This window comes from Leishmania martiniquensis, chromosome 35 (genome assembly GCF_017916325.1).
Source record: "Leishmania martiniquensis isolate LSCM1 chromosome 35, whole genome shotgun sequence".
In the NCBI taxonomy this organism is placed as follows: Eukaryota; Euglenozoa; class Kinetoplastea; order Trypanosomatida; family Trypanosomatidae; genus Leishmania; species Leishmania martiniquensis.
In genome coordinates, this window is record NC_090170.1 from 922,188 (window position 1) to 947,070 (window position 24,883).

General features: G+C 59.6%; 6 protein-coding genes across 6 annotated transcripts; all 6 read left to right on the top strand.

Moving 5' to 3' along the window:
• Positions 1-417: 417 nt before the first annotated feature.
• Positions 418-4,500, top strand: LSCM1_00990 (uncharacterized protein; the record flags this gene model as incomplete). The annotated part of the gene is made up of 1 exon (XM_067318616.1): positions 418-4,500. The coding sequence occupies one exon, from the start codon at positions 418-420 to the stop codon at positions 4,498-4,500; it is 4,083 nt and encodes a 1,360-aa protein (XP_067174721.1).
• Positions 4,501-7,340: 2,840 nt separating this feature from the next.
• Positions 7,341-10,097, top strand: LSCM1_00991 (uncharacterized protein; the record flags this gene model as incomplete). The annotated part of the gene is made up of 1 exon (XM_067318617.1): positions 7,341-10,097. One exon carries the CDS (start codon positions 7,341-7,343, stop codon positions 10,095-10,097), a length of 2,757 nt encoding a protein of 918 aa, XP_067174722.1.
• A 3,357-nt stretch (positions 10,098-13,454) lies between these two features.
• On the top strand, positions 13,455-15,488 carry LSCM1_00992 (uncharacterized protein; the record flags this gene model as incomplete). The annotated part of the gene is made up of 1 exon (XM_067318618.1): positions 13,455-15,488. One exon carries the CDS (start codon positions 13,455-13,457, stop codon positions 15,486-15,488), a length of 2,034 nt encoding a protein of 677 aa, XP_067174723.1.
• A 1,047-nt stretch (positions 15,489-16,535) lies between these two features.
• Positions 16,536-17,990, top strand: LSCM1_00993 (uncharacterized protein; the record flags this gene model as incomplete). The annotated part of the gene is made up of 1 exon (XM_067318619.1): positions 16,536-17,990. The coding sequence occupies one exon, from the start codon at positions 16,536-16,538 to the stop codon at positions 17,988-17,990; it is 1,455 nt and encodes a 484-aa protein (XP_067174724.1).
• A 2,097-nt stretch (positions 17,991-20,087) lies between these two features.
• Positions 20,088-20,678, top strand: LSCM1_00994 (uncharacterized protein; the record flags this gene model as incomplete). Its single annotated transcript, XM_067318620.1, has 1 exon — positions 20,088-20,678. The coding sequence occupies one exon, from the start codon at positions 20,088-20,090 to the stop codon at positions 20,676-20,678; it is 591 nt and encodes a 196-aa protein (XP_067174725.1).
• A 992-nt stretch (positions 20,679-21,670) lies between these two features.
• Positions 21,671-24,364, top strand: LSCM1_00995 (uncharacterized protein; the record flags this gene model as incomplete). Its single annotated transcript, XM_067318621.1, has 1 exon — positions 21,671-24,364. One exon carries the CDS (start codon positions 21,671-21,673, stop codon positions 24,362-24,364), a length of 2,694 nt encoding a protein of 897 aa, XP_067174726.1.
• Between the last annotated feature and the right edge of the window lie 519 nt (positions 24,365-24,883).

The window sequence follows — 24,883 nt, forward strand, 5'->3', positions numbered from 1 at the left end:
TGCAGCTACACGGGTCGCCGTGAACTTGGTGGTTGGCTTGAGTCGGTGGATCGTGAGTGGGGAACTAAAAGGAGAAGATACATTAGTGCCGCTTCCCCACCCCCGCACACGCGCTCCTCCTCCTTCGATAGACCATTTAATAACCACCGCATGGTTGGAATGCCCCCTCCCCCCCGCGTAGGCCTGTCTGATGCTCCCTGCCCTGCGCGCACGCATAGGACACGCACCGAAGCAGATACAGACGCAACTGTACAGGTATCCGCCTTCTCTTCAGCATCTCTACCCCCCAGCCCCATACGCGCGAAAAGGGGTGTAGGAGAGTACTTGCTGAGAAGGAATACTCAGTTCCGAAGCAGGACCTACGCAGCTTTCTCTTTGCACGGCGTAAGCAGGCCTCCGTAGAGGCTCATGGCCTCTATGCACCTTCAAGGCTTCTTGGCTAGGTACGTGTACCCCATCAGCCTTTTTTGTCTCTTGTGTCTTCGCCATTCATGGCAGCTGATTCAGCGCCGAAGTGCTCAGGTGCGTCTTTACTCGCAAGAGGTCCGCCGTCACTTCCGCAGTCCCCGCCGAGTACTTTGGCTCTCGGTGGAGGTGTTGCAAGAGTGGCAGTTTTTCAGCTTTCCGGGGCTTATCATCTCTCTTCTCTGCCTCTGTGTCTGCATGGGCTGCAGAATACAGCGCCGCTACGCTGGTCTCCGCGATCCAACAGCGTTGTGGACCCACGATCAGGTCTATGTGCAAGATGCATCGGTTGGCGCATCCCTCGTCTCTCCAGTGCACGACCCGCGGTCCTTGAGCCCGTACGGGCCACGGTCGTGCCTCACGCTCACGTTCTTCTGCGGCCGGCCGACGGCCAGCAGCTATGACGGCTACACTGGTCTGCCGCATGCCGCGTACATTCATCACGACGTGGAGCGCGACCGCTACGTGGTGCGCACCTTCGGCCGCGGCGGCCTGCGCGTGGACGAGCGGCGGCGCAGTGGCGTGGGACGCAGCACCTACGAGATCTTCTGCGCCGCGCCGCGGAGCGTACAGCGCGACACGCCGCTGGCGCCGTCCCCGTGGCTCGACGGTGAGGCGAACTGGCAGCTCGGCGACGCCGGCGCTGCGCCGCAGCGCGCCACCAACGGTGCCTTCAACTTCACGGTGCAGCCGCTCGCCGTGCCACACGCAGCGGCGGCCGCCGTGGGGGAGCCGGCAGCAAGTGTCGGCAGCAGCCGCAGCGCCGACGCGGACTTCACCAAGGCGGACCAGGGGCTGCGCACGCACTACCGCCGCTACACGCGCAGCGAGCTGCTGCAGCGCCACGCGCACCTCGACTTCATCTACTCCTACGTCAACGGAAGCGACATCACGCGCGGCTACACGAAGCCGTTCGCGAAGACGTGGGAGTGCTGGAACATGATCGCGTCGGTGCAGCTGCTGTGGGGCGAGATGCAGCGCGCGGCCGACATCGGCGCCGGCGCGCCGCGCATCGGCGAGAAAGACTTCAGCCGCCGCATCGCCGAGCTGCTGTTCGCGTCAGCGTCGAGCCCGTGCGCGCTGTCGCAGCTGCTGTCCGACGTGGGCGGCGGCAAGGACGCGATGAAGCGCGTGGAGGCGTCGCTGTGGTGGGCTGCCACGCGCGCTGGCCGCTCCGAAGACGTTGAAGCCGCCGCGCCGCCGGCGGAGATGGCCCTGACCAACATGGAGCTGCTGCGCGCGCTGGGCGCGGACCTGGAGAGCGTGAAGCCGGACGACATCGACGCGGACTGCGACGAGCTGCGTCACAGCATGCGCGGGCTGCTGCGCCACACGCGCAGCTGGCACCGTGGCCGCATGATCGTCGTGACGCCGCACGGCAACGTGCCGCTGTGGCTGAACCAGAGCAGGAGCTTCTTCATGCGCTCCCTCTACGCCGCTGCTAGCGCGGCCGCGGCGGGCGGTGGGGCGGCAAACGCTACCGCTGACGGCAGCGAAGCGAGAGTGCTCGGCACGGCCGAGGCGCGCTTCGTGAAGGAGGTGTACACGGGAAAGCTGCACTACACGCGCATTCACATTGTGGACCAGCGCGCGCTGATGCCACCTGCGCCGTTGACAACAGCGAACAGTTTCACCATCGAACCGTTCGTGTACCGTCTGCGCAACGCCTCCTCCGTCTTCATTTACATGAACGACGACTACCTCGTCATGAAGGATGTTGACATCACCGACTTTGTGAACGTGTATGGCGGACCGGTGCTGCGCGTTTCATCACCGGGAAAGCTGCCGAAGGATGGACCGCGTGTAACAGGTTTCCGGCGCTCAATCCTGCATAACTCGTACAGCCTTCAGAGGCAGGTCGACAGGACCCCCGCAGACCTGGAGGAGCTTGTGCAGCCGGCTGCTGCCGCTGCCTCCCTGACGTCGAAAGGGGGCGAGGCAGTCGTGATGCAGCGTGGCATCGTGCGAGCATCGTGGGCCGCCTTCACTGCAGCCGTGGACGCGCGCAGCAGCGTGGCGACTCCTAGAATCGGTGATCGGGCTACGAGCACGGCGTGCAGCAGCAACAGCAGCGCTGCGGTGTGCGCGTGGGCGGAGTGCGCGTGGGGTGCCGCTGACGGTGCGCTGGCGCGCGGTGTGTGTGCGATGCCGCGCGTGTCGGTGGAGGGCGAGCCGTCGTGGAGCACAGACGCAGCGGGCACCTTTGCGCTGGTGCCTCCGGCGCCTGCGGCCTCGGGAAGCGGGAAGTGGACGTGGGCGGGCCAGGCGCAGATGCCCGCTCTCGCGCACTGGGGCCGCCGTGTGCTTGACCGCGTCACAGCAGACCTCATCACGCCGCGCAACTACCTCGAAGCAGCGCAAGCCGTGGTGGCGGACGAAAGGCCGGTGCCGGTGCCGACGGCGGAAGCCGGGGCAGATTGGGCGCGGGACGTTTCGAGCATGGCGAGACTGCTGCGTTCGGCGAAGCTTGAGCGGAGGTGGCCGGCCGACGAATCTGAGGCGCGCGTGCGGCTGATGCGGAAGCTAGAAGTTTGGGCGGCACGCATCGCTTTTCACGAATTTCCCACTCACCGGATCTTCAAGACGCAGCCGCGTCTGCGCAAGTACCGCATGCGGCTCGACAGCCACGCCCCCTATCCACAGTGCCGCAACATGTGGGGCTACATCCACAAGCGCTACGCACCCGACCTCAATCTAAACATGTTCATTGAGCGCAAGCGCACTACCATGGACCTGTTGCCGCCCTCGACGCATACAGCGCACATGCTGCGGCATCCGTGGGTCGCGTCGAGGCAGTACCTGCCGTACCTGATGGCAAAGCAGGCGTGGCGCATGCAGCGTGGCGCCGGACTGTCACCGCTCGACAACAGCACACCGGTGTTCCCGGTAGTGGATGTGGCGCTGGACAACGAAGACGGCTGCGCACCGGCAACTATCCGTGGCGAAGAGCTCAAAGAAACCGCTTACGATGAGTTTGATGATGACATGAAGCACAATGCTCGGCGAATGGCTCGCATTCGCGGATATCGCAATGTCACCTCCTTTACGAACGTTAACTCGAAGTTTACCCTCGGTTTTATTTGCGATATACTCCGTAACTTCCTCCAGGAGCTGTTCCCTACCCCGATGCTGCTGGAGCAGCACTGGCGGACGGCTCCTGAAGACGAAAGCGGCACAGACGATGTTCGTGTATCGCTGAGCATAGACAATGAAAGTGGTGCTCCTGACTTGCAGTTCGTTCACCTGGACGTCAATTTCGACCGCCTGATGCATCTACCACTGATCCTTGTGAGCAACGACGAGGAGGGCTTCTGCCCTCTGGTACGCAGCCTGCGTCACGTGCTGCCAGACTTCCGCGGGCGGCGGGTTGTGCAGGTACTGGTGCCGCCGGCGGACGGCGTGTCGCTGCGCGCAGCGCGTGCGGACCGGCGACACGCCTACCGCGACTTCCTGCCGGTGGCGCGCTGCAGCCTGTCGGCTGACCGACTGCGCCGCGTGACGCTGCCGGTGGACAGCAGCGTGGCGGACGTGGTGGCGGCGGGGCTTCGGCTAGCGCGCGAGGACATGGACCCGGTGCAGTGGGAGGCGCCGGCACTGGTGGAGATGCGGGGGCGGCGCGTGGCGCTGCGCGCGGTGCAGGCCCTGGTGATCGACGCGCGCACGCTGCATGCCGGTGCGCGCGGCTTCACGGAGCTGCCGCTCGCGCTGGCTGTGCCGGCCGAGCTGGTGGCTCACGAAGACTTCGTAGAGCACCTACTGGATGCCGCCGCACAGTCGCTAGTGCGCCTTCCCACGGCCGCCGAGGCCGCCATGGTCGCCGCGGTCACCGTGGTAGAGCCGATGGATAAGAAGAAGCGCTCGAAGGCGGCCCCTGGCGACTTTGCTGCGAGCGTGCTTGTCCTGTCGGAGGCGGATGCGGAAGCGCGTCACACGCACTGGGTCCACGGCGCCTCTGAGCACGACTTGCTGAGTGCGATGCCACTGCCGTACGACAAGATGGAGGACATGGAGGAGAACGTGCAGTGGGGCTTCTGAGGGCAGCGGCTGCTGTTTTGCAGGTTGTGTTTGTGTGCGTGACGTACCCTTTTCCCACTGCTCGCAACTTCCTCAGAGGCATGTGGGAGAGAGCGGTGTGAGGCATCAGGGGCGTGAATAAGACGGGCTTGCCTGCAAAGCTGAGCAACTCGATCGTTTCTGCCCTCGTGTACCATAGGCTCTCCTCGCAGGGAGGCAGGGGGACCTGTTCGCTCGCCTTGTGAGCAGCTCTCGGTGTGCTCCCCTTCCGACGAGAACGATACGGTGGTCTGTTGCTCATATGCTTTAGGCACAGTTACGGCGACTCGCTGCCTGTGAAGTGAAGCAGTGCTCTGAGAGCTTCCGATTTTTTTTCCCATCAAAGTTCGGCGAAGGCTGGCAGAAAGGATCACGACAAAGGCCGTCCCTCTCTGCGTACTCCCTTTCTTTTATTTCGATCTTGGTTCCGCGCGTCCGCGTACTTGTGTCATGACCACATTGCCGATGCAACCTCTCTTTGCCGATTGACAGCTACTCTGTCTCGCCAAGTATAGCGAAAGCAGACACGGAGGGGTTAGCCAAGTGCCCTCGGGCACGCCGATCCACGTCCAGTGGCTCTCGACCCCTCGTAGCTTCGATAACAGCAGCAAATCCGGAGGCTGATTAACAGAAGAGAGAGTAAGAGAGAGCCGCTGTTTGCCTTTTCGAGCAGCATGAGGAGGCGCGAGAAAAAGGGGACTGCCAGATGGCGGCACGCACGATATGTGGCAACCTCATCCATGCATTCAGGAAGCGCGAGCTCATAGCAGTTTTTCGGGGGTAGGCGTTGGGGCGGCAGACGACTAAGCACGTGTGTGACCTCCCGAGAATCTTGGTGGAACGCATTCGTCCCCTCTCCTTTCCCACCCCATTCTGCGTGGACTGCCTTTGGAATTGTGCGCCCCCTTTGCCGGCAACACTGTTTTTATGTGTGAGGAGCGTACTTTTACCGCATTGTGCGCGCATGTGCTTGTCTCTGGCCCCCCCCCCCCCCCCACACACACAAGCGGAACCAACTGCCAGCGCAGCCCCTCACGATCTAACACCACGCCGATCCCTCTCGGGAAGGGGGGGCGCCACGCGGCCCCTTATCCCCCTGCCCGTGCCGAGCCGCTTTCCATGGTAATACAGGGTGAGGCACCTGTGACGTAGCGAAGTGTGTGTGTGTGGGAGGGGCTGTGTAGCGCTGGCGGTGTCCGTGGTGCGGTCCTCAACGGTGTTGCGCCGGAGCGGCCTGTGGCGGCGAATGCACTTGCAGCTTTCTCGTGATGAGCAGAGAGTGTCCGCCCGGCGCGAACGCATCTCACTCGGCCCTCAGCGCCTCCTGCTGGCGGTGGTGGTGTCGAGGGTGGGGGGAAGTCTGAGCTGCCCCCCGAGGGGGACGCACGAGGTGGCGACTGGCATGAGGGGCGGGGCTGCGAGGCAGAGCGTGACGCGTGTGGGTGGGCCGAGCTCGGGGCCGAGGCCTGTACTGAGATGGCTGCGTGAGCGCGTGGCGGTAACAGGTGCCCACCGCTGCCTCTCACGCTGCGGTGACGAGGCTGTGTGTGGCCGACAAGGCTGGGGATAGACCAAACTTATGTTTTGTAGAGGATTGACCATCCTGGGAAGGGAAACGCTGCTGCTTTGTGGCGCTCTTTTATCTCTGCGTTGGTGCGAATGTATCAATCACGTGGTTTCCCTCCCTCTTCGATCTCCCATCTTGTTGTGTCTTCCTCTTCTCTGCAGAAAGGGGTATTGCTAGCTGTTCGCGCTCATCTGTCGTGCGTTCGTTTCTTCTTTCTTCCTCCTGTGATCCCAGTTTAGTTTCGTTGCTTCGCCACGTCTTGGTGGCTCCCTTCTGCCCGTTTCAGTAGGCTCACGCCGCCGTGTACTATTCAAGCAAGGAAAAGTCAGCAGAACCAATGATTTATACTGCCTTAATTTTTCCCCTCCTCGTGCTGCCATGTCGATCTCACTGGCGCTACCTGCCTTCCCAGGTAGCTGCATGGGTGACGTGGTGTGTATGTGTTGCTGTGGGCGTTGTAAAGCTTCTGTTACTCGTGTTCCCTTCGTGCCGCTGCGTGGAGCCGGTTGCATGCTCTCTCTCCTCTCTCCCTCTACAAGAGCTTTGTGTCTGCAAAGGGAGTGTGAGGCGCAAGGTCGGGCGAACATGGCGCACGCGTGTCAGCGCCTTGCATTTCGCAATAAGCTACAGAGAGGGCGCAGGCTTAAGTGTGCGTGTGTTCCGCCTCACGTGGGAAAAAAACAGAACCACCAAGTGCAAGGGTCGGCGCAGACATCTGACTTTGCCCAACACACAAAAATGAATACATAGAAAGGCGCCACCCTGAAGCGTTGATTTCCGCCAGTATCAGCCATACTCCTTGCTGCCTCGTCTTCTTCTCGTTCTCCTTCGCTGAGCTTGGCAGTCAGACAGACAGGCAGGGTGGGGGGTTTGCATCCGAAACGCTATAGAGAGAAGAGGTAACATAAATTTACGCGCTGAGTGAAGGCTACGGAACCGAGCGGCCTCGACCTTGTGCGTGTACGCGTCTCTTTTTTTCTCACGCTGACAGACGTTTCGAGCTCACGCTTTCCGGTACGGTAGAAGCCGCCTCGAGCTGCCATCTGCAAACCCGCGCGCGCACACACACACACGTACATACTCAGCGCTCACCTTCGGTGAAAAGGAAGTACGCAGGAGAGGAGGTTTGCGGGCATCATCCGTGACCTTTGGTAGTCTCGCTTCGCCTCTGACATAAGTGCCTGCGCGCGCACAGAAAGACAGAGAGATCGTTTTTGGCGACTTTCGGTGAGTGCGAACCTTCTCGTGGCCATCCATGGCGTCTATAGCCCCACAGATCCTTGCGGCTCTGGCGGCCGCCTCCAGCCCAACTGCCGAGACGCGTCATGCAGGTGAGGCTCAGCTTCAGCAGCTGAGGTCGAATGCCGCCGTCTATTTTTCCAGTTGCGCGGAAATCTTTGTGTCGCAGCAAGCTGATTTGCGCGGGCGGCAGCTAGTGGGCTTCCAGCTCAAGAACAGTCTCGCCGACCCTGCGTGCGCACAGAACGCGCAACTGCAATCGGCGGTGTGTGAGCACGCGGTTGCCGACCCGCAGCGCATCATTCGAAACGTCGCAGGCAGCATTATCAGTCTGGCGGTGCGCGAGGGGCTGTGGCCTGCCGAGCCGGTTGTCCGACAACTCGGCACCATTCTCACCCAGCGCGGCAATGAGCTTGGTGCTGTGCACGGTGCTATCCGCACCTTGTCGTACATCGTCGACGATGCCGTGTCGCTGCTCGACGCCGCTGGGCTGACGAAGCCGGTGCTACTCGCTGCACTGCCGTATCTCACATCCACTGCCTTTGGGACGACAGGCGCAGACGCGATCGAGATTCGCATCAAGGCTGTTGAGGTTGTCTCGCTGATTTTGGAGCATGCGGGCATAGACTTTGAGTCCAACAGCTACAAGAGTTTGCAGGGCAACATTATCAGTGTTGTGCAGGCGTGCTTCGACAACCTGAGGGCGCCGCTCTCCCAAGCCATTGCCACCCAGTGCATTCGCTGCATTGCGCTGTCCCTGACATTCTACCTGGAGATCGACGACATCATGTTTGAGCAGATCGTCCAACTCATGTACCAGGCGACCACTGCAGGCAACGGGGCTGCCCCGGCCAACGCAGATGAGGAGAGTCTCCGCATCGAGGCGACGGAGTTCTGGCGCGCCATCTTGCACTTCCCTCGTTTCGCAGAGTTGGCCCAATCGACCGTCGTGCAGGTCATTCCGGTTATCATCCGGTCGCTGGTCTACTCCGAAATGGAGATCGGCATGCTGCAGGCGAGCGCCGAGGACTGGCAGGTGCCGGACAAGGTCGACGCAATCCGCCCACGCCACTACACAGAGCACAACAGAGCCATGGGTGATAGCGACGACGACGGCGACAGCGGCGGCGACGATGACGACGAGGTGGAGGAGTGGAACCTGCGCCGCGTCTCAGCGCTGACGTTGGATGAGCTCAGTCAGTACTACGGCGACCTAGTACTTTTGCCAGTGCTGAGCTGTGTTGAAGGGATGATCCGCTCCGGGTCAGCCGGCTGGCGCCAGCAGGAGGCTGGTGTGCTTGCCATCGGTGCGTTTTGCGAGGGCTGCTACGACGCCCTGGCCCAATTTCTGCCTGATATATGCCCGATGCTTCTGCAGCTGCTGGAGGCGCCCGATACGCATTTTCTGGTCGTAAGTATTTCACTCTGGACATGCACCCGCCTCGGCAGCTACTTCCTCTCGCATCCTCCATTGATGGAGCGACTGACGACTTGTATTCTGCGCAAGATGGAGAATCCGTCGAAGATGGTGCAGGGCTCTGCCGTCGAGGCGCTGCGCATCATGCTCGAAAAGGCGGAGGAAGGGCAGATGGACATGGCCGCCCCAGCGATTGTGCGCACCGTCGCGACATGTTTCGCCGCTTATCAGCTTAAAAATCGAGTGCTTCTCCTGGAGGCAGTGCAGTCAGTGTGCAGTACGCTCGGTGATGCCGTGTGCCGCAGCGAGGAACTCATCTCCATCCTTCTTGCGCCGTTGGGCCAGCTTTGGTCTCACACCCCAAACGACAGCCCCTTGCTGTGGAGCGTGTTCGACTGCATGGCAACCGTCTGTTCTACCCTCGGGTCCGCGATGCAGCCCATGGCTGGCGAGCTCTTCAACCGCAGCTTCACGATGCTGCGGGATCATATGCAGGAGCGGCACGCCGCCCTGCAAGCGGGCGATATCCCGCTGGATGAAGAGTTTGTTGTGACCTCGGCAATCCTGCTGAGTGGACTATTTGACGCCATAGGGTCGGGACTGGAGCCCCTTTTGGCTCAGAATGAGCCGCTGTTCATGCAGCTCATCCTCTCCCTCCTCTCTGACGCGTCGCCGCACATTCGGCAGAACGGCTTCTGCCTTGCGAGCGATGTCGCGCGCGCCTGCCCCATGCACCTGCAACGGGTGCTCCCCCAGTTCTGCGACGCTGCGATGCAGAATGTCACCGTGGCCGACGAGTCGTGCTACGCGGTGGTCAGTAATGTGGCTTGGGCGGTGTGCAAACTGCTGGAGCATCAAGTGGATGCCGCTGGCGCTCCGACGATGCAGGCAAGCCCGGCTATGCCGCAGCTGTTTGCCCTCTTTTCGAAGCTGCTGGGACAGCACACCATCACCTCAGACATGCGCAACATGGCAGAAAACGTGTCGCTGTGCCTGGGCGTAATGCTCTACGTGGACGGCGAAGTAGAGTCGAAGGCGGGCTGCTCCGTAGAGCTTTTTGCCGGTGCTTTTTGCCGCTTTGTCCGGAACATCCGCGAGTCATCATCGCTACTGGAGGCGAGCACGAACGGCTTTTTATCAGCCGTGCAGCAGTACCCAAACGTTGTGCTTAACCATCTTGTGCTCTTCTGTGACCTTGGCTGCTCCGTTGCCGTGGAAGGGGTCGAGGCGAGTCGCATGTTCCGCGATCTACTTTCAAGCGCGTCGCGCGCGAATCCAGGCATATGGCGCCAGGCACTCGCCGCATGCACGGAGCCGACACGCAAGAAGCTCTATGAGCGCTACGGTTTTCAGTAGCATATGTGAACACGAGAGGTGCGCCGCGATTGCGAGGGAGCCTCAGGGCCGCCATCGGCGGAACCCGACGTGGGGCGTGGGAAAGAAGAAGCGAAGGGTATGGAAGGTAGACGTGGCGCTCACGACCGCTGATGACTCTTTGCCACCAAGGGCCTGCTATTATCGCTTAGGTATGAGAGGGAGTACGCCGTCTACTGCCTCCATTGCCCTCCCCCTCCTCCACCTCTCTCTTCGTTCCGGTCGTCTGCAGATCTTTGCCGCTGCCAGCCACTCTTTTTCGGCCCGTTCACTTCCTATGTTCTTCGGGTGGTGCTCAGGAAGCGTATCCCTCTGGTCCCATTGCTCCTTCCTCATTCGTCGACGAGCTATAGGGACAGCGGAAGGCGAGCGAAGGAAGGGACAGAGGCGACAGCTTCGTATGAGTGAGTGCGTGTGTCTGTGTGCGCATGCGTTGTTATAAGTGTGTCTCGGTTTACGTTTGCGAGGGGCGCCTTGCCGTCTAGATAGGAGAACAGGGCTAGTGAAGGAGCTGGCAGTAGCGGTGATGTCGGTCCTGCTCTCGGCTCATCTTCTACACCTCAACCCCGTTTTTCACCTGTCTTCGCTGCGCCTCTCCCTCTCACTTTTTCGTGAGTGCGTGTCCTTTTCGTTGTCATGGGTATCTGCGTTCTGTACGCCACCGCCTTCGCTCCCCTCTTCTTCACGCCCTCTCGCTGTCTTTATCGCTTTCACACGCCCTGCGTGACGCGCGGCAGCCCTTTTTTTCCCCCTGGAGTGTTTGTCATTGTTTGTATCCGCAGAACGCCATTTTCTCCGCTTTTCTGCGCTGCCACCGCCCCTTTCCTCTGCTGTTGGCTCGCTCTCTTTCCACGCTCGTGCACGCCCTTCGTGGCAAAGATGTGGAGGTACGAGAAGGGCCGGGTAGGATTTGGCGTGGAGTGGGGGCTTTCGCCGAGATGGGGATGGTGTCAAAGCGCGGTGCAGTACAGTGCGTTGCTCAGCGCTTAGAAGAGGTGACGGGGAGGCGGCTCTGTATGGCGCGAACGATTGCCTCTCTGAATGCAAAGGCAACGCTAAGAGCAGTGAGTAAGCTACTCTATAAAAGATGATTAAAGGCAGCCTGTACACTGGCATACTGAAAAAAAAGGCGCATCTGTACTGCGCCTTTCCTCTACATGCACTTCTGTGCGAGCTCACTGAGGAGTGCAGGATGTGTGCGCGGGGATACTCACTGCTCATCATGAACCCTCTTCATGGGAGCTATAGAGAGGGGGGGTAGGTTGAGCGAGGGAGGGGATGACGTCGTATGAGGCAGCTCAGTGCAGAACTCGCTCTCTGCTAATGGAAAGTAGTTTTGATGCGCGCTGAGGCAGCCGTTGCCTTCCTTCTCTTTCCGATCATCTTCAGGTCTTTCGCCTCCCCCCTTTTACGCATTCCCACAGGCGAACTGGACTGCATCACGCCGCTGGGACACTCTGTCTACTTCGATTCCTTTCCCGCACTAATGTACCCTCTGTCAGGCACTGCGAGGCAATGTGTTTTGGTACCCTGCACTCATGGAGACACCACTGGTGTAGCGGCCAAGCATGTGAGGTGGGGAGGTAGGGGTGGGGGCGGACGCTGGTGGGATGCGGGGAAGAAAATCCAAAATGTGGCGGTTCCGGTAGTGTACTGTGAATTTCACTGTACAAGGCGTCGAAAAGAAATGCACGAGAGAGCACAGCCTGCTATCAGGCGAAGCCAGTCTTTCGCTTCAACCACGCCTCAGTCTTCCCGCCCTTTTAGATACCAGGTCCACTATGTGCTGTAGGCGGATAGATGCTTCCATGCTTTCCTCAGTGTCTCTCAGCGCGCGCCGCTGTATTACAAAGCCGTCCAGGCAACCAGGTCACCATCCCACACTTCATGCTTACCGACACGCATGCATTCTCCTCCCTGTTTCTCCTCTATGCACACCTTTTCAGCAAGGAATCTCAGATACATAACAGCGGACATCATCTCTCTGGCCTTCCCATCTTTACCATTGCAGCATACCTAGTGCTTTCCACCAGTCACAGCCCGTGCCACAGCGCGGCATGAAGTGACGGTGTGCCACACATGTGCACACACAGACAGGTACACAAACATGGAGACACCTTCGATGCAAGTATAGGAGGGAGAAGGTGAGCCTCGCATAGCGACTGCAGAGCGAAGAGCTCTCGCCCTCTCGTCCTCAGCGCCTTCGCTGCTTTCCACGCGAGCGAGTCTGCGCACTGCTCTCGGCGCGGAAGGCAAACCGCCACAGGGAAACGCTCACACCTTTCCGTGTGCTCCTTTTCTCTTCTCCCTTTGCAGACTTTTCTCCGGGCACGGCGGTGCGACGAGGCCGGCGCACAGTCGTGTTTGCCCTCCGGTGCGCAGTGGGAGCGACATGCTCACCTGCCTGCGGATACTTGGAGTGTCCGCCCTCTTGGAGAAGGAGCCTCGGTGGCCCTGCGCTTCTTTCCCTCTCTCTGTGCCCCCCTTTTTTCAGTGGCCATGTACGTGGCCTACCTGTCGCGCCCCGCCCGACGACCTCCCCTTCATGTCTCTGCCTGGTATCACAGGAAGGTGAGAGGACTGGCGGCACGGCCCTCTCGCCGATACCGAAACGCACGCCACTCCCGCGGGTACGACTCAGGTGTAGGCGGCGCAGCGGTACCCACACTGACAGAAGCTGAATCCATCGAGGGAAATATGCTGACTGGCGGATAGCCTCCGCGTGCAACTCGCTCTCTCCTTCCCCTTCCTCTTCCATCGCGTTCCCTTCCTCTGTCCCACACTCGTCGTGGAAGGGCTCCGTGTACTGCCCATACCACCAGCAAGTCCCCTAACAGTTGCGCTCGCCCTCCTCTTTCTTGCCCTTGTCGTTTTGAACCCGCTGCTTTAGATCTACCGTTGTAACGGTTTTTCGAGCGCTGGTCTTCATGTAGGTGTCTATCCTTTCGAGGCGCTAGGCGGACAGTCACTCCCTATCTTCTAGTTTTCTCGGCAGTCAGGGGCGGTGCTCGAGGTCGCACGCGCCACAGGTGTGGAGTGCAGCTAAGCGAGGACGCCATTTCTGATAACATTCAGATGTATCGCATCTCCAGTCTTATCACATACTGAGAGAAACGGTGGCGCAGACGGTTAGCGAGTCCAACGCCCGCGTGAGTTCGCCAACTTACAGGTGCTGAGTGAGCTCTTTGTGTGGGATTGCTGCTCTTACTTGCAGACTCTTTTTGATTGATTTATGCGACTCCATCGCTCAGCTGCGTTCTTGATCTATCCCGCTCCTCTTCGCTACTTACACCCTTTCTCCTGCAACGCGCACCAATTTCTGAAGCGAAGCCGTCAACGATGGAGATTACCAATAGCAATTCGGCAGAGCTGCTGCCCTACTTGGGCAGACTTTTGCGCGACTGCTCCTTCTTCGCGGTGGACCTGGAATTCTCGGGTATCGATCATGATAGCGCCGAGGCAGGTGCCGAAACGCTGGAGCGAGCTCTCCGCTCCCTCACGCAAACACCAGCCGAGTTGTACCCGGCAAAGCTGCAGGCTGTCAAGCCTTACAGCATGGTCCAGATTGGAATCTCTATCTTCAGGGAGGCCGACGCTGGTAACGTCGGCGGGGCCGTTGGCGTGAGCGGAGTGATGGCTTCAAAGATGCTGTCTGCGGTGGCAACTCACCTGCAGAAGGAGGTCGCAGCGTTTCTCGCGGCGGATGTTGAAAATAATACAACCTATGCTGAGACAATCGCCGCAGTGGATAGAATTTTGGAAAGTGCGAGCGACCCGACGACGGCCTTCGCCTCCGCGTATAGGTACGTAACAGAGCGAATGATCGCGGTGGCACAGTCGCTGGAGATGATTGCATGCACCAGCGGCACAAGCGTTACAGAGGCGCAGCTGCCGAAGATGCCGCCGCTATCTGGCGTGCAGCATCATTACCGCTTCTTGGAGGCTCTCAGTCGTGCTGTTGCCAGCTACGCCAAGCAAAGCACGGTGAACGATGCGACCGCGTCAGCGGCGTCTGTGACGTGCTATAATGTGCACACATTCTACGCGATGACGTTCCCGGCCCCCTCCGAGTGTGTGGCGGATGTGACCCTCAAAATCAGCACCGCCGAGTTCCTCGTCAAGAACAACATGGACCTCACGCATTGGATCAAAGAGGGACTGCGCTTTGCGCCCATACAGCCCGCAGCTGCCCGTCTCGCCAGGGAGGCGGAGGCGCGATCGAAGGAAATGGACCTGCTTACGCAGCCGCAGAACGCGCTTCCGGGGTACACGAAATGCATTGGTAGCAGACTAGATAAGCTGCTGCCCCTCTCAGCGGGCGAGCTGCAGCTGGTGCGGTTTGTCATCTCTCTCTCAAACTCAGGGTCGGGCGATTCGCAGGCAAGCAAGGTGAAGCAGTTCTACGTCGGGGCGCTTTGCAACCTCATCTCCTTCTCGCGCGGTCTCGCTCCCGAGTCGGCGCTACCGGAGTGCTGTTTCACGAAGGACAACCTCTACAAGCAGGAGATGGAGGCGCTCGCGGCAATTGGTCTGACGAAGACGAGTCGCAAATACGCGAGGGCTTCCGTCTCCAGCATCTTGGGCGGGGGCTGCGGGTCCAGCCTCGTCTCGCATAGCTATGGCAGCGCCCTCTTGGAGACTCTCCTGTACGCTACGGAAGTCCTCCGGAAGCCGATTGTATTCTACAACGGCTACACAGACGTGCTGTTCCTCCTGCTCGCCCTTTACGGCTCGCCGAACATGCCGCCCGACATGTCCTCGTTTAAGGCGGTGGTGCACCGGCACTTCCCCTCACTGTTTGACACCCGCATCCTCAGTTGTGCTGGGCCACTTCAGGGCTTGGGAAACTTTACCGGGAGGCTCCCGAGTGTGGTGGAGGAGATGAGTAAGGTGGCCTCCGTTGTTTCGAGCGTTTCTTTCAACTTTGACTCGCTTGTCGCAGGCGGCGGCGACGTCACGCAGCAGTTGCTGTCGCACAACGCTGCCTATGACGCCTTCCTTACTGGGAAGCTCTTCGCCTATATGAAGTTTGCACTCAAAAAGGTCGATGCCAGCGTCACGGCGTATGAGAATTTCTTGGCGAGCTACACGACGCTGATGTCCATCAACCTGCAATGCAGTGTAGACTGCGTGTTACAGGACACAGCGGCTGGGGTGTATTTCTTGTCGAATACTTACGGGCTTCGGGTGGATGCGATACGTGAGGCGCTCGCGGAGCGTGACATCACCGCTCTTGTGATTTACAGAGGGAGCGGCTATACAATTCAACCTGTAGGGGCAGCGTGTCAGATGCCAGGGCTTATGGAGAAGGTAGGGGAGGTGCTGAGCTCCAGAGCGGGTAAAGAGATATACTTGTACCAACTAGTGGTCTGAGCGGGGGGGGCATAGCTGATGCTGAAGGAGGTAGAAGGCCGCGTTACAGACGCTGAATAAGAGGTCGAGGATGCTGATCAGAACGGCGCGCGGGTCTGGGTGCTTAAGCCTGCATCCGTAAGCCGTGTGGCGATGACCCTGTGAGTCCTAATTGGCAGCATGTAGGCATAACGAGCGCATGAGGTGCATGAGGGGGGAGGAGGGGACACAAAAGTGCAGCGATGCGCCACATCCGCGAAGGATTGTGTAGCGGTGTGGCTGTCTTTGTCCTTGCCGCTCGCCATAAGCCGCCGCCCTCCCTCCCTTTCTCCGCTTACGCTGCCTCTCTCGGTCTTTGCTGCGTTGCACATTTTCTCTCGATAGCCTCCGCCGCCACGGGGGCAGAGGCGCCACAACGCAACGCAGCCTTAGGCATCTTTGAGCACAAATCGTTTGAAGCCATACTGCGCTGGTAATGCCCTTCCTAACGTCCCTGGATTCGAAGTTTTTGATGTGAAACCTTATTTACTTCGCAAGTTGCAGAAAAGTGAAGTCGCCGGTATGCGAGACTTGAGTGTCTACGTGAAGCGCAAGGAGGACGTGGGACAGAGAGGAGTGGGGTTGGGTGCTTCTGTATTGCTCTGGTTCTCTCTCTCTCTGGCGCGCGTGGGGTCTCTGTGTGCATCTCCAGCGCACTCCATTCGTTCCTCTGTCTCCGTGCGCGCCACTGCACACAGTCCCTGCCTTCACGCTGTGCCCCCTCTTTCCGTCTCCTTCCGCGACAGCTCTTCCTCTCCGTCTCTCTCCTGGCTTTCCATCTCTTCTTTCGAGCCCTCGCCCCCCCGACTGCCATCGTCTTCTCTGCCAACCCTCACACGTGGCCCTACCGCTTCTGTTGCCCCTCTGCTGATTGGGCGAGGATGTGAGATGTACACGAGAGGTCTTCTTCAGATTTTCACCCTTGACAAACGTGCACTGGGGCAGACACAGGCTTCCGTTAGCATTTCTCTGACTTCCCTCCCTCCCCTCTTTTAGCCTTCGCTCCCTTCTGGCGAATTCCTTTCGACAATGCCTGCACACGACAAGAGTCTTGCATACCCCTTCCCCATTTCAATGAGGATGTATCAGGAGCAGCGTCAGCGCCTGGGGGTGTCGCTCCAGCAGGCTTTCCCGGAGGGCGGCCACGCAGCGGTGCTGCAAGCCGCCTCTGAGGTACCTGTGAACTCGACGGACTGCAACTACCTCTTTGTGCAGGAGAGCTACTTCTACTACCTCTTCGGCACCGAGCTGCCGGACTCGTACGGCGCCGTGCTCGCGAACGGCAAGGGTATCATCTTCATCCAACGGTTACCAGCGGATTTTGCGACATGGATGGGACCGCTGCCGACGCCGCAAGGCGTGAAGGCGGAGTTGGAGGTGGACGAGGTGTATTATGCGGACGAGATGGAAGCCATTCTGGCGAGCCATGGGGTGCACACCGCCGAGGTGTTGAAGGGCACGAACACCGACAGCGGTCTGGAGGTGCTGCAGGCTAGACTGCCAGAAGGGACGAGCCTGAGGAAGTCCACCGACTTCCTTTACTTCGCGCTAAGCTCGCAGCGCTGCTACAAGACCGCCCTGGAGGCTGACGTGCTCAGGTATGTTTGCAAAGTATCGAGCGCCGCGCACGTTAAGGTGATGCAGCTCGCAAAGCCCGGCATGTCGCAGCATCACCTCGAGTCTACCTTCCTGCACGACGTGTACTACAATGGAGGCTGCCGTCGTGTGAGCTACACTTGCATCTGCGCCACAGGCTGCCACGCGGCGACGCTCCACTACCCGGACAACAACCGCGCCATCGAGGACGGCACGATGGCGCTACTGGATATGGGCGGCAACTACCGCGGCTATGCAGCCGATATCACCTGTAGCTTCCCCGTAAACGGCAAGTTCACTGAGGCACAGAAGGTGATTTACAGCGCGGTACTCGATGCGCATGACAGAGTGATGCGAACGATGAAGCCGGGCGTGCTGTGGGTGGACATGCACGTGCTTGCCATTCGCACAATCTGTACACACCTGGTCGCGGCGGGCATCCTGAAGGGCGACATTGACACGCTCATGGCGAAGGAAATTATGCAATACTTCCAGCCACACGGTCTCGGCCACCTTATTGGTCTAGACGTCCACGACGTCGGCGGCTACATGAAGGGTTGCCCAGAGCGGCCGACGAAGAAGGACTGCTGCCGCCTGCGCACTGCGCGCGTGATTGAGGAGGGGCTGTACATGACCATCGAGCCAGGCTGCTATTTCAACGCGGCGCTGATGGAGTTGGCGAAGGCGAACCCTGATGTGAAGGACCACCTGAATCTGGAGAAGCTCGAGGAGTACTCGCAGTTTGGCGGCGTGCGCATCGAGAGCGACGTCCTGGTAACGAAGGACGGCGTGATAAACTGCACTTTGGTGCCACGGACTGTGGAGGAAATCGAGAGCACAATGGCGGGCGCGCCTTTCACGAAAGAGGTGGAGGTGTACCACAACTGATTCAGGCCCCCGTCAGAACGTGGGCGGCTTCCCGGACGCGAGTCGGCTTGCCGTTGTATCTATCGTCAGGGAGTGACCGAGTTTCGGCTCACTGTTGCCTGTAGTGAGTCTTATGTGGAAGGGGATGGCGAAAAAAAAATACGCCGAGGGGCGACCTACACAAATAAGCTCCAACACACGTGCCCGCGTACATTCACCGGCACTGAAATGGACAGCGAGAGGGGCTCAGCAAACTGCCTCATGAAGCAAAGGAAGGCGAAGAAAAGGGAAGAGCAGCGACATGAATGAAAAGGGTCGGATACATACACACACCACACCTTTCTTTGCGTTTGTGTTGTTCAAGGTTTTTTTTCCATGCATGAAAGTGCGCGCATGGTTTTGGTGGAGGAAGGGAGAGAGTTGGGGAGGGGGCGAGGGGGGAGGGGCGAAGGAGAAAACGAAACGCTCAGCGACTCGATAGCGAGAAGAGAAAAAAAGAGTGGCCGCTCGTACGCTGCCGTCCTTCTCGTCTCTGTTGGTCTCTCTCTCTCTCCTTCCTTTACCTTTCGTAACTCGCATGTGCTAATTTATGTTGCGTGTGTAAGTGCCTTCTCATCTTTAGCTCAACGAACTGCTTGCCAGTGATGCACGGTTTCGCTTTAGATACAGAGTTCTGTGCTGTGCTGTCGGTCTGTCTCTCAGCGTGCGTGTGCTGGGAAACAGAGGCTTGTGCTCTTTTGTCTTGCTTCTCATCACTGTCGTCTCGTTGATGCAGGGTCGTTGTATGCGTCCTGAACAGTGTCTTGCCTTTTATCGGAGCTTTGTGTGTGCAGATTGATCTCATGGGGTGTGAATCTCCGTCGTGGGACGCGTGCGGGAGAGCGGGGGGGGCAATGTACCTGACGAGAAGGAAGAGTTGCTGAGACAGCGATTACATGAAGAAGAGAGGGGCAGATGAAGCAGACAAAGAGCTCTGTTCGCACTGGTATGTAGTGCAGGTAGGCGGATTGGTGAGAACGCACATGGACACCCAGGCCGAAGGCGAACAAGAAGGGACAAGTAGGGGTATCTGCGCGCCACGGATGATGAACGACCCCAACGCCAAGGACGCAAGTTATCACAGGTGGCACTCTCTGTCTACCCTTAGCCTCCACCCGATTAGCGCGCTGCCTTCATCGGGGGACCTTTTCTTTGCTTCTTACATTTTTTTGTTTTTCTCTCTGGCTCGCCTGCGTCTCCTCCGTCGCCGCCTTCTGCGGCTAGGGGTGTGCGTGCATGCCCCTCTCCCATTAGCCCTCCTCACCCGCCCTTTTTTTTATGTCTTACCCCCACACGCGGGTCGACAGGCCGCTTTCTCGCTCTTCCTTCCCCCCTTTCCACGGACATTGAGTGTGCTGTGGTTCTCCTTGTGCGGGAGAGGAGGGGGGGGACTGACCTCATGGCCCGGGGATACTCTTTTGAAGTTGGAAAGCTGCAAAAGGGAGCGAATATGGAGAACGAAACGAGCCGCTCGTGAAGCGCCTCCCTCCCCCGAAGAAAAATTGAAGCTGCCAAAAAGAACAGGAAAACGGCTGTTGCAGGCAGACTTTCCACACAAGGCGGCCCCGCTCACCACAGCGGGGAGCCAGGGCTTGGAAGTAGTCCGAGACCCTTGTTGGACAAGGCAGCCGCGGTGGCACCATGGCTACAGATGCATGCGCTGCGTAGGGACGGGGCCGCGTTCAAGGGGTCATGCTCGCGTTCTGTCCCACTTCCCACGATCTGGGAAGGGAGGCGGGGGAGACACGGGTGAGATGTTCGATGGGCGCACGCGCTCTCTTCAATTGCCTTTCCTCCGTCTTGACGTATGGGTCCGTCACTCATCTCTCCGCTTCTGTTTCCCCTGTTTCGGTGCTTGCCGTCTCCTTATCTCTGCTTGCATTCTCCCTTTTCCCCATCCTTCCGCCTCCCACCGCTACTGAAGAGATAACTGGAGGCCCCTTCTCACAGTGGACGGCCTGGCTTCTTACCCCAGCATCTCTCTCTTCCTCTGCGCCTGCTTGCGCACAGCTCGCGGCCGGGCCCACGTATCCACTCCGGGACTAGAAAGCGGCGTGGCACGAGCGACACACGACAGGGATGAAGTTGAAGCAGTCGCCTCGCGCCTCTGTCAAGCAGACGCTACTGGGCTCAAAAAGGAATGCGGCCACAGCCGCCAAAGTGATCGCCACGTCTGCCGCCGCTCCCAACGTCGACTTTGAAGAAGTAGAGTCTCTGTTCAATGCCATTAAGCAGACGAAAGCACAGAGGCAGGGCAGTGCCGCTGCCGCTCAGTCGCCGTCCCTGCGGAAGGGTGACAGGGGGGCATTGAAGAAGCTGCGTAATGCTCAACACGCATCAGTTGGTGCTGGCGCATCTTTATCGTCGCTCTCTCTGCCGGCGCAAGCCAAACTCTTGCGTGATGGACTGTACCACGCCCCGGAGAAGTCGGTCCATATGAGCGACAACCAGTTCTTCAGCGGAACTTGGCTGAAGCAGGACCGAACCGCCGCTTCCGCCACCTCCTCCGGTGCTTCAGGCGCCGAGTCTCTTCAGGCGCCTGAGGAGCTGCTTCGCAAGGAGGGCGTTGATCGCATCGTGTCGATGGAGGAGCTGTCAAAGATGCTGTCGCGTAGCTCTCGGGCGGGCACGACCCCCAACTGCCCTTTCGACTGCGATTGCTGCTTTTGATCTGCCAACCGAAATTTCGTGGTGGAAGCGAAAGGCATTGCTGCGCAGCTGAGGACGAGGGAGGAAAAGAAAAAGAGAGAGTCGTTTCCTGCACTCGAGCATCCACATATACTGACAACTATTTCTCCTTGGGGCGTTTTCAGCGCCGCTCACGGCGGCCAATGTCCATCCGGCGGCGTTTCGATGGTGCACTTGATCGATCGTGTAAAAAGCGTTTAAAGCAACGACATTGCTGAAGAGCGGGAGAAACAGCGAATGGACAAACAGCAGCGGTAGCTTTTTTTTTCGGTGCCGGTGCACGGGGGTTGTCGGTGTGGGTGCCTGCGCACCTGAAAGGCTTCCTGTTGCCATTCAGCGTGACGTCCCTTTTCCTTCGGTGATGCTGTCTATTTCCTTTGCGCGAATGCTACTGTCTTCCTCCGTCGTCGTCTCTTTTCTGGGACGCTAATATATATATATATATGGCTGCTGAGCTCTTGCGTATGCTTGTTACCCTGCCAGACGCGCTCACACTTGCGTTCATCCGGCAGGCGTCGACTCACGCGCGAAAGGGCTGAGAAGCGCTTCCCGTGCCTGCGCTCCATTGCGAGAACACAGAGGGACTATTTGGCTGCGAGAGGGCTCGTGGTGTCAGCTTTGGTCCTCACGAGAAAATATGAACATCGTCAACTATCTCTTCAGCACCAGCGCACATCTTCCCCCCTCCCCCACTTCGCCGCACAGCCCGCACAGTATCCTCTCTCAGAGTATAGGTCGCTTGCTGTATGCCGGTGTCCTTGCAAGAAAGAGGGAGCACATAAGCGGAACACAAGTATTGGGGCGAGCGCGAAGGATAGCGGTGCAACGGGCTCGTGAAGAGACGGTGAGGAAGGGGCTAGCACCGCTGAGTCGAAGTTGTATGTTGTACTTCATCGCCTTTGCGCTCTTGCTCAAGCACAAGGATCGACTTTGGCAGAGTAGCTCACACGCACGTACGTGCCGAGGCACCTGCGATGGCCTCAGCCTCGTCGGCTGAGCTTCCGCAAGCTTCAGCTCCCGCCGGCCCTTCGCCTTCTGTGCCGCCGCCGCGAACGGCGCTGCAACGCACCCGCCTCAACGTGCTAGGCGGACTGCAGTGCACGCCATCGCGTCGCTCTCTCAAGTTTGCCGCCGGCTGGCATGCGCGGCAGTTCCTCGCCTTTGACACCGCCATCAGTCGAGACGATCGGCTCCTCTTCTTTATGGAGCTATTTGCCTTTCGCCAGCATCTGGTGGATCGGTGCGTTCTTCCTCATTTCAAACCCGCCACCTACGCGCCAGAGGAGGTGCTAGAGGTGCGCGTCATCACCGACCCGCGCCACCCCGCTTACGGGCAGGCGGGCCTCTTTGCGAAGAGCACCATACCATCCAACACGATTGTCACGCCGTACTCGGGCTTCATCGAGGTCTTTGGCACGTCATGCAACTCTCGCACGTACACAATGGGGTTCGGCGCCTTCGGGGACGACTATGCGCTCGACGCGGAGTTTGTCGGTAATTACGGCCGCTTCGCAAACGACCCGCGCGGCGTCGGCACTCTGCAAGCGAACGTCTCCGCCGAGAACCGCTTTAACAGCCGTGGGGAGTCTTTCACGGCGCTCGTGTCGCGGCGGCAGATCAGCGCTGGAGAAGAAATACTTATGTCCTACGGCAAGGCTCATCGCCTGAGCGCAGCGCCGTGGATGAACATCCAGGGAGAGCCAATCATGCGACCGCGCCTCGGGGGCGTTATACCCTTTCCGTCCTTCCGCACTGAATTTGTCTCGACAGTCGCTGCTGCGACTGAGGCGCACCCTCTGCTCGCCACATCAGCGCCGAGAAGGTCCGCTGACGGTGCCGAGGAGGAAGGCAGCAGCGCATGGAAGGAGGCGTGCCCTGCGGCTGGTGTCACCTCTGCGTCGCATCCTTGCTCCTCCCTAACGTATGCCGATGGCTCCTCAGCGCCTGCGACCGATCTTGGGTGCGCCGTCCCGAGAGCGTCAGACCAGCAACAGGAGTTATCGCCGTCATGTCCCGACGTCGCTAATGATCTTCTGTGGGAGTGCACGCAGTGTGGCATGTGGTCGATTTGTGAGGCATCGACGGCGTACACCCCTCTACGTTGCCTTGCGTGCGCCACCCCTAAGCTAAGTGGCGCGCGACTTGTCAGCCTCCTTAGCAGTCCAGGCATCACTCAGGCAGCCCTGCTGGCAGAAGCAGGGCTTCATCCGCAAGGGCCCTCCGCGGCAATCACCCCAACACCGACGCAAGCGCAGGCCTCCCCTGCGCCGTTCACCTCCTCTGCCAGCTTCCGATCCGAGCACGTGGACTGGCCCATGAACGTGCCGTTTCTACCATGGCAGGTCTGGGACGCCGCGGTGCCCTTGACGGTCCTTGGGAAGCACTCGCGCTTCGAGACGCAGGGACACCTGTTCGTGTACACCGTCGATACGGGGCTCAGCAGAGAGAAGCGTTGCCGCAGTGCGCATGACACCAACGCGATGGAATCAGGGGCCGCCGCGCAGAAGCCCCCAGGGCCCCCTGACGCGGGACAGTCACTGGACGCCTGTCCCTCGAAGGCGAGTCACGTACCATCGCCCTCTCATGACGCAGGTGATGCATCGCCAGCAGTGGTGCGAGCTCATAGGAGACTCCCTCTTACTGCTGAAAACCCAACCGACCGCCGCCGCCGCCGCTCCGACCACGGCAACAGCCGGTCGAAGCGCAGCGCTCTGTGGGAGCGACAGGGCGATCTGGACGCAGAGGAGCTAGCACTTTTCACGCCTGGGATTACGGCGCTGCCGTTGTTGTCATCTCCTGCGTCTGCACCCTCGTCGGTGTATTCTCCGGCCTCGGCTGCATCTCGGACTCAGCTGCATGTTCTTGAGCGGGCCTCATCAGCGATCGGAGAGCATGTTGCCGCCGCCGGGGGTGACTCGTCTTCCGCACGAGCAGGGGGTGTCGCCGCGGCGGCGCCGGAGGGTACCAGCGTATCCGTGGCAATGGTCTTGACGCAACCCCCGCTCTCTTATCTCCTCACCACAACGCAGGAGGTGGACCGGCTTGTTGTTCTGCACCGTGGCGCGGCGAACGTGCCGCTGGCTGCTGTGGAGGCTTCGTATTCGCCGCAAATAGCCCTTCTTCGCCGGCGCTTGCAGTGTATGACGCGGCGACTATTCACTGGCAAATCTTTTCAACCAGGCGACGTCGTCAGCTACATTGGCGGCCTCGTGCGGCTGCGCGGTGATGGCCGATGTCGCGCGTCCAACTCCTGCCTCGAGATACCTTTTCGCTTCTTTCTACCGCAGCGCCTGCGTCTCCGTTGCGGGAGGGACGCTTTCGCGATGCGCTCAGGAGATGGGCAGTGTGACGCGGCAGAGGATGCGGCGTTGCAGGCTTTTTGTGACCGAATCGATCGCCTTTCCCTTGCCGTCACCAACGAGTTTATGTACTGTCCCTGCCTCGTGTCAGAAGCGAAGGCGGCGGAGGCCGGGGCGGCAGTGGCGACGTTGGAGGTCAGCGGCTCTTCCAGTGATCCCGTTGGATCCGAGGACGAGGTGGATGACGCGCTAGCGTCCTGCAACGTGGCTCTCGTGCTCACCTTGGACGCTCTGGGCAGCCCCTTTGCGTGCGCCGTGGCAATCAAGCCTATCGGCGCCTTCGAACCCCTTCTGGCACGTGTGCAGTAGCAGTCGTAACACAGGCAGAGACACCAAAGTAGGCGCGGACGATGTCCGCAGTGCATCTCGAAGCCTCCGACACCTGTGCCAAGTTTTTTTTGTTTCCCCTTTTGTCTTCTCACTTTCCCTGACGTATCCTCTTTTCTCACCGCTCTACCCCTCCCGTGGTACGGTGTGATGGAGGGGTGAGGGTTGATGGTGGTGGTGGCGTACTATCGCGGATCTACAGTCTTCTTTGGAAGACCTGACTGCAGCACGTCAAGAGCGCAACGCAACGCAGAGCATTCACGCATATTGCGCTTGGTATGCCACTTGGGTTGAGAGGGTGAAAAAAGAGAGCTACTGCCCGCGGATGCCACTCCTCTTCCTCCACAGGGGCAGCCGAATCGGCGACGGACTCATGCAGGGCGCTCTCCGTGTGCTCAAGCGGCCGTGGCGCCTTCGGCAGCCGGCCATACAAGTACATGAAGGGATAATATGCGCTGCCAAACCGCCTCTGCGACGCACAGGCGCACGAATTACACCCCA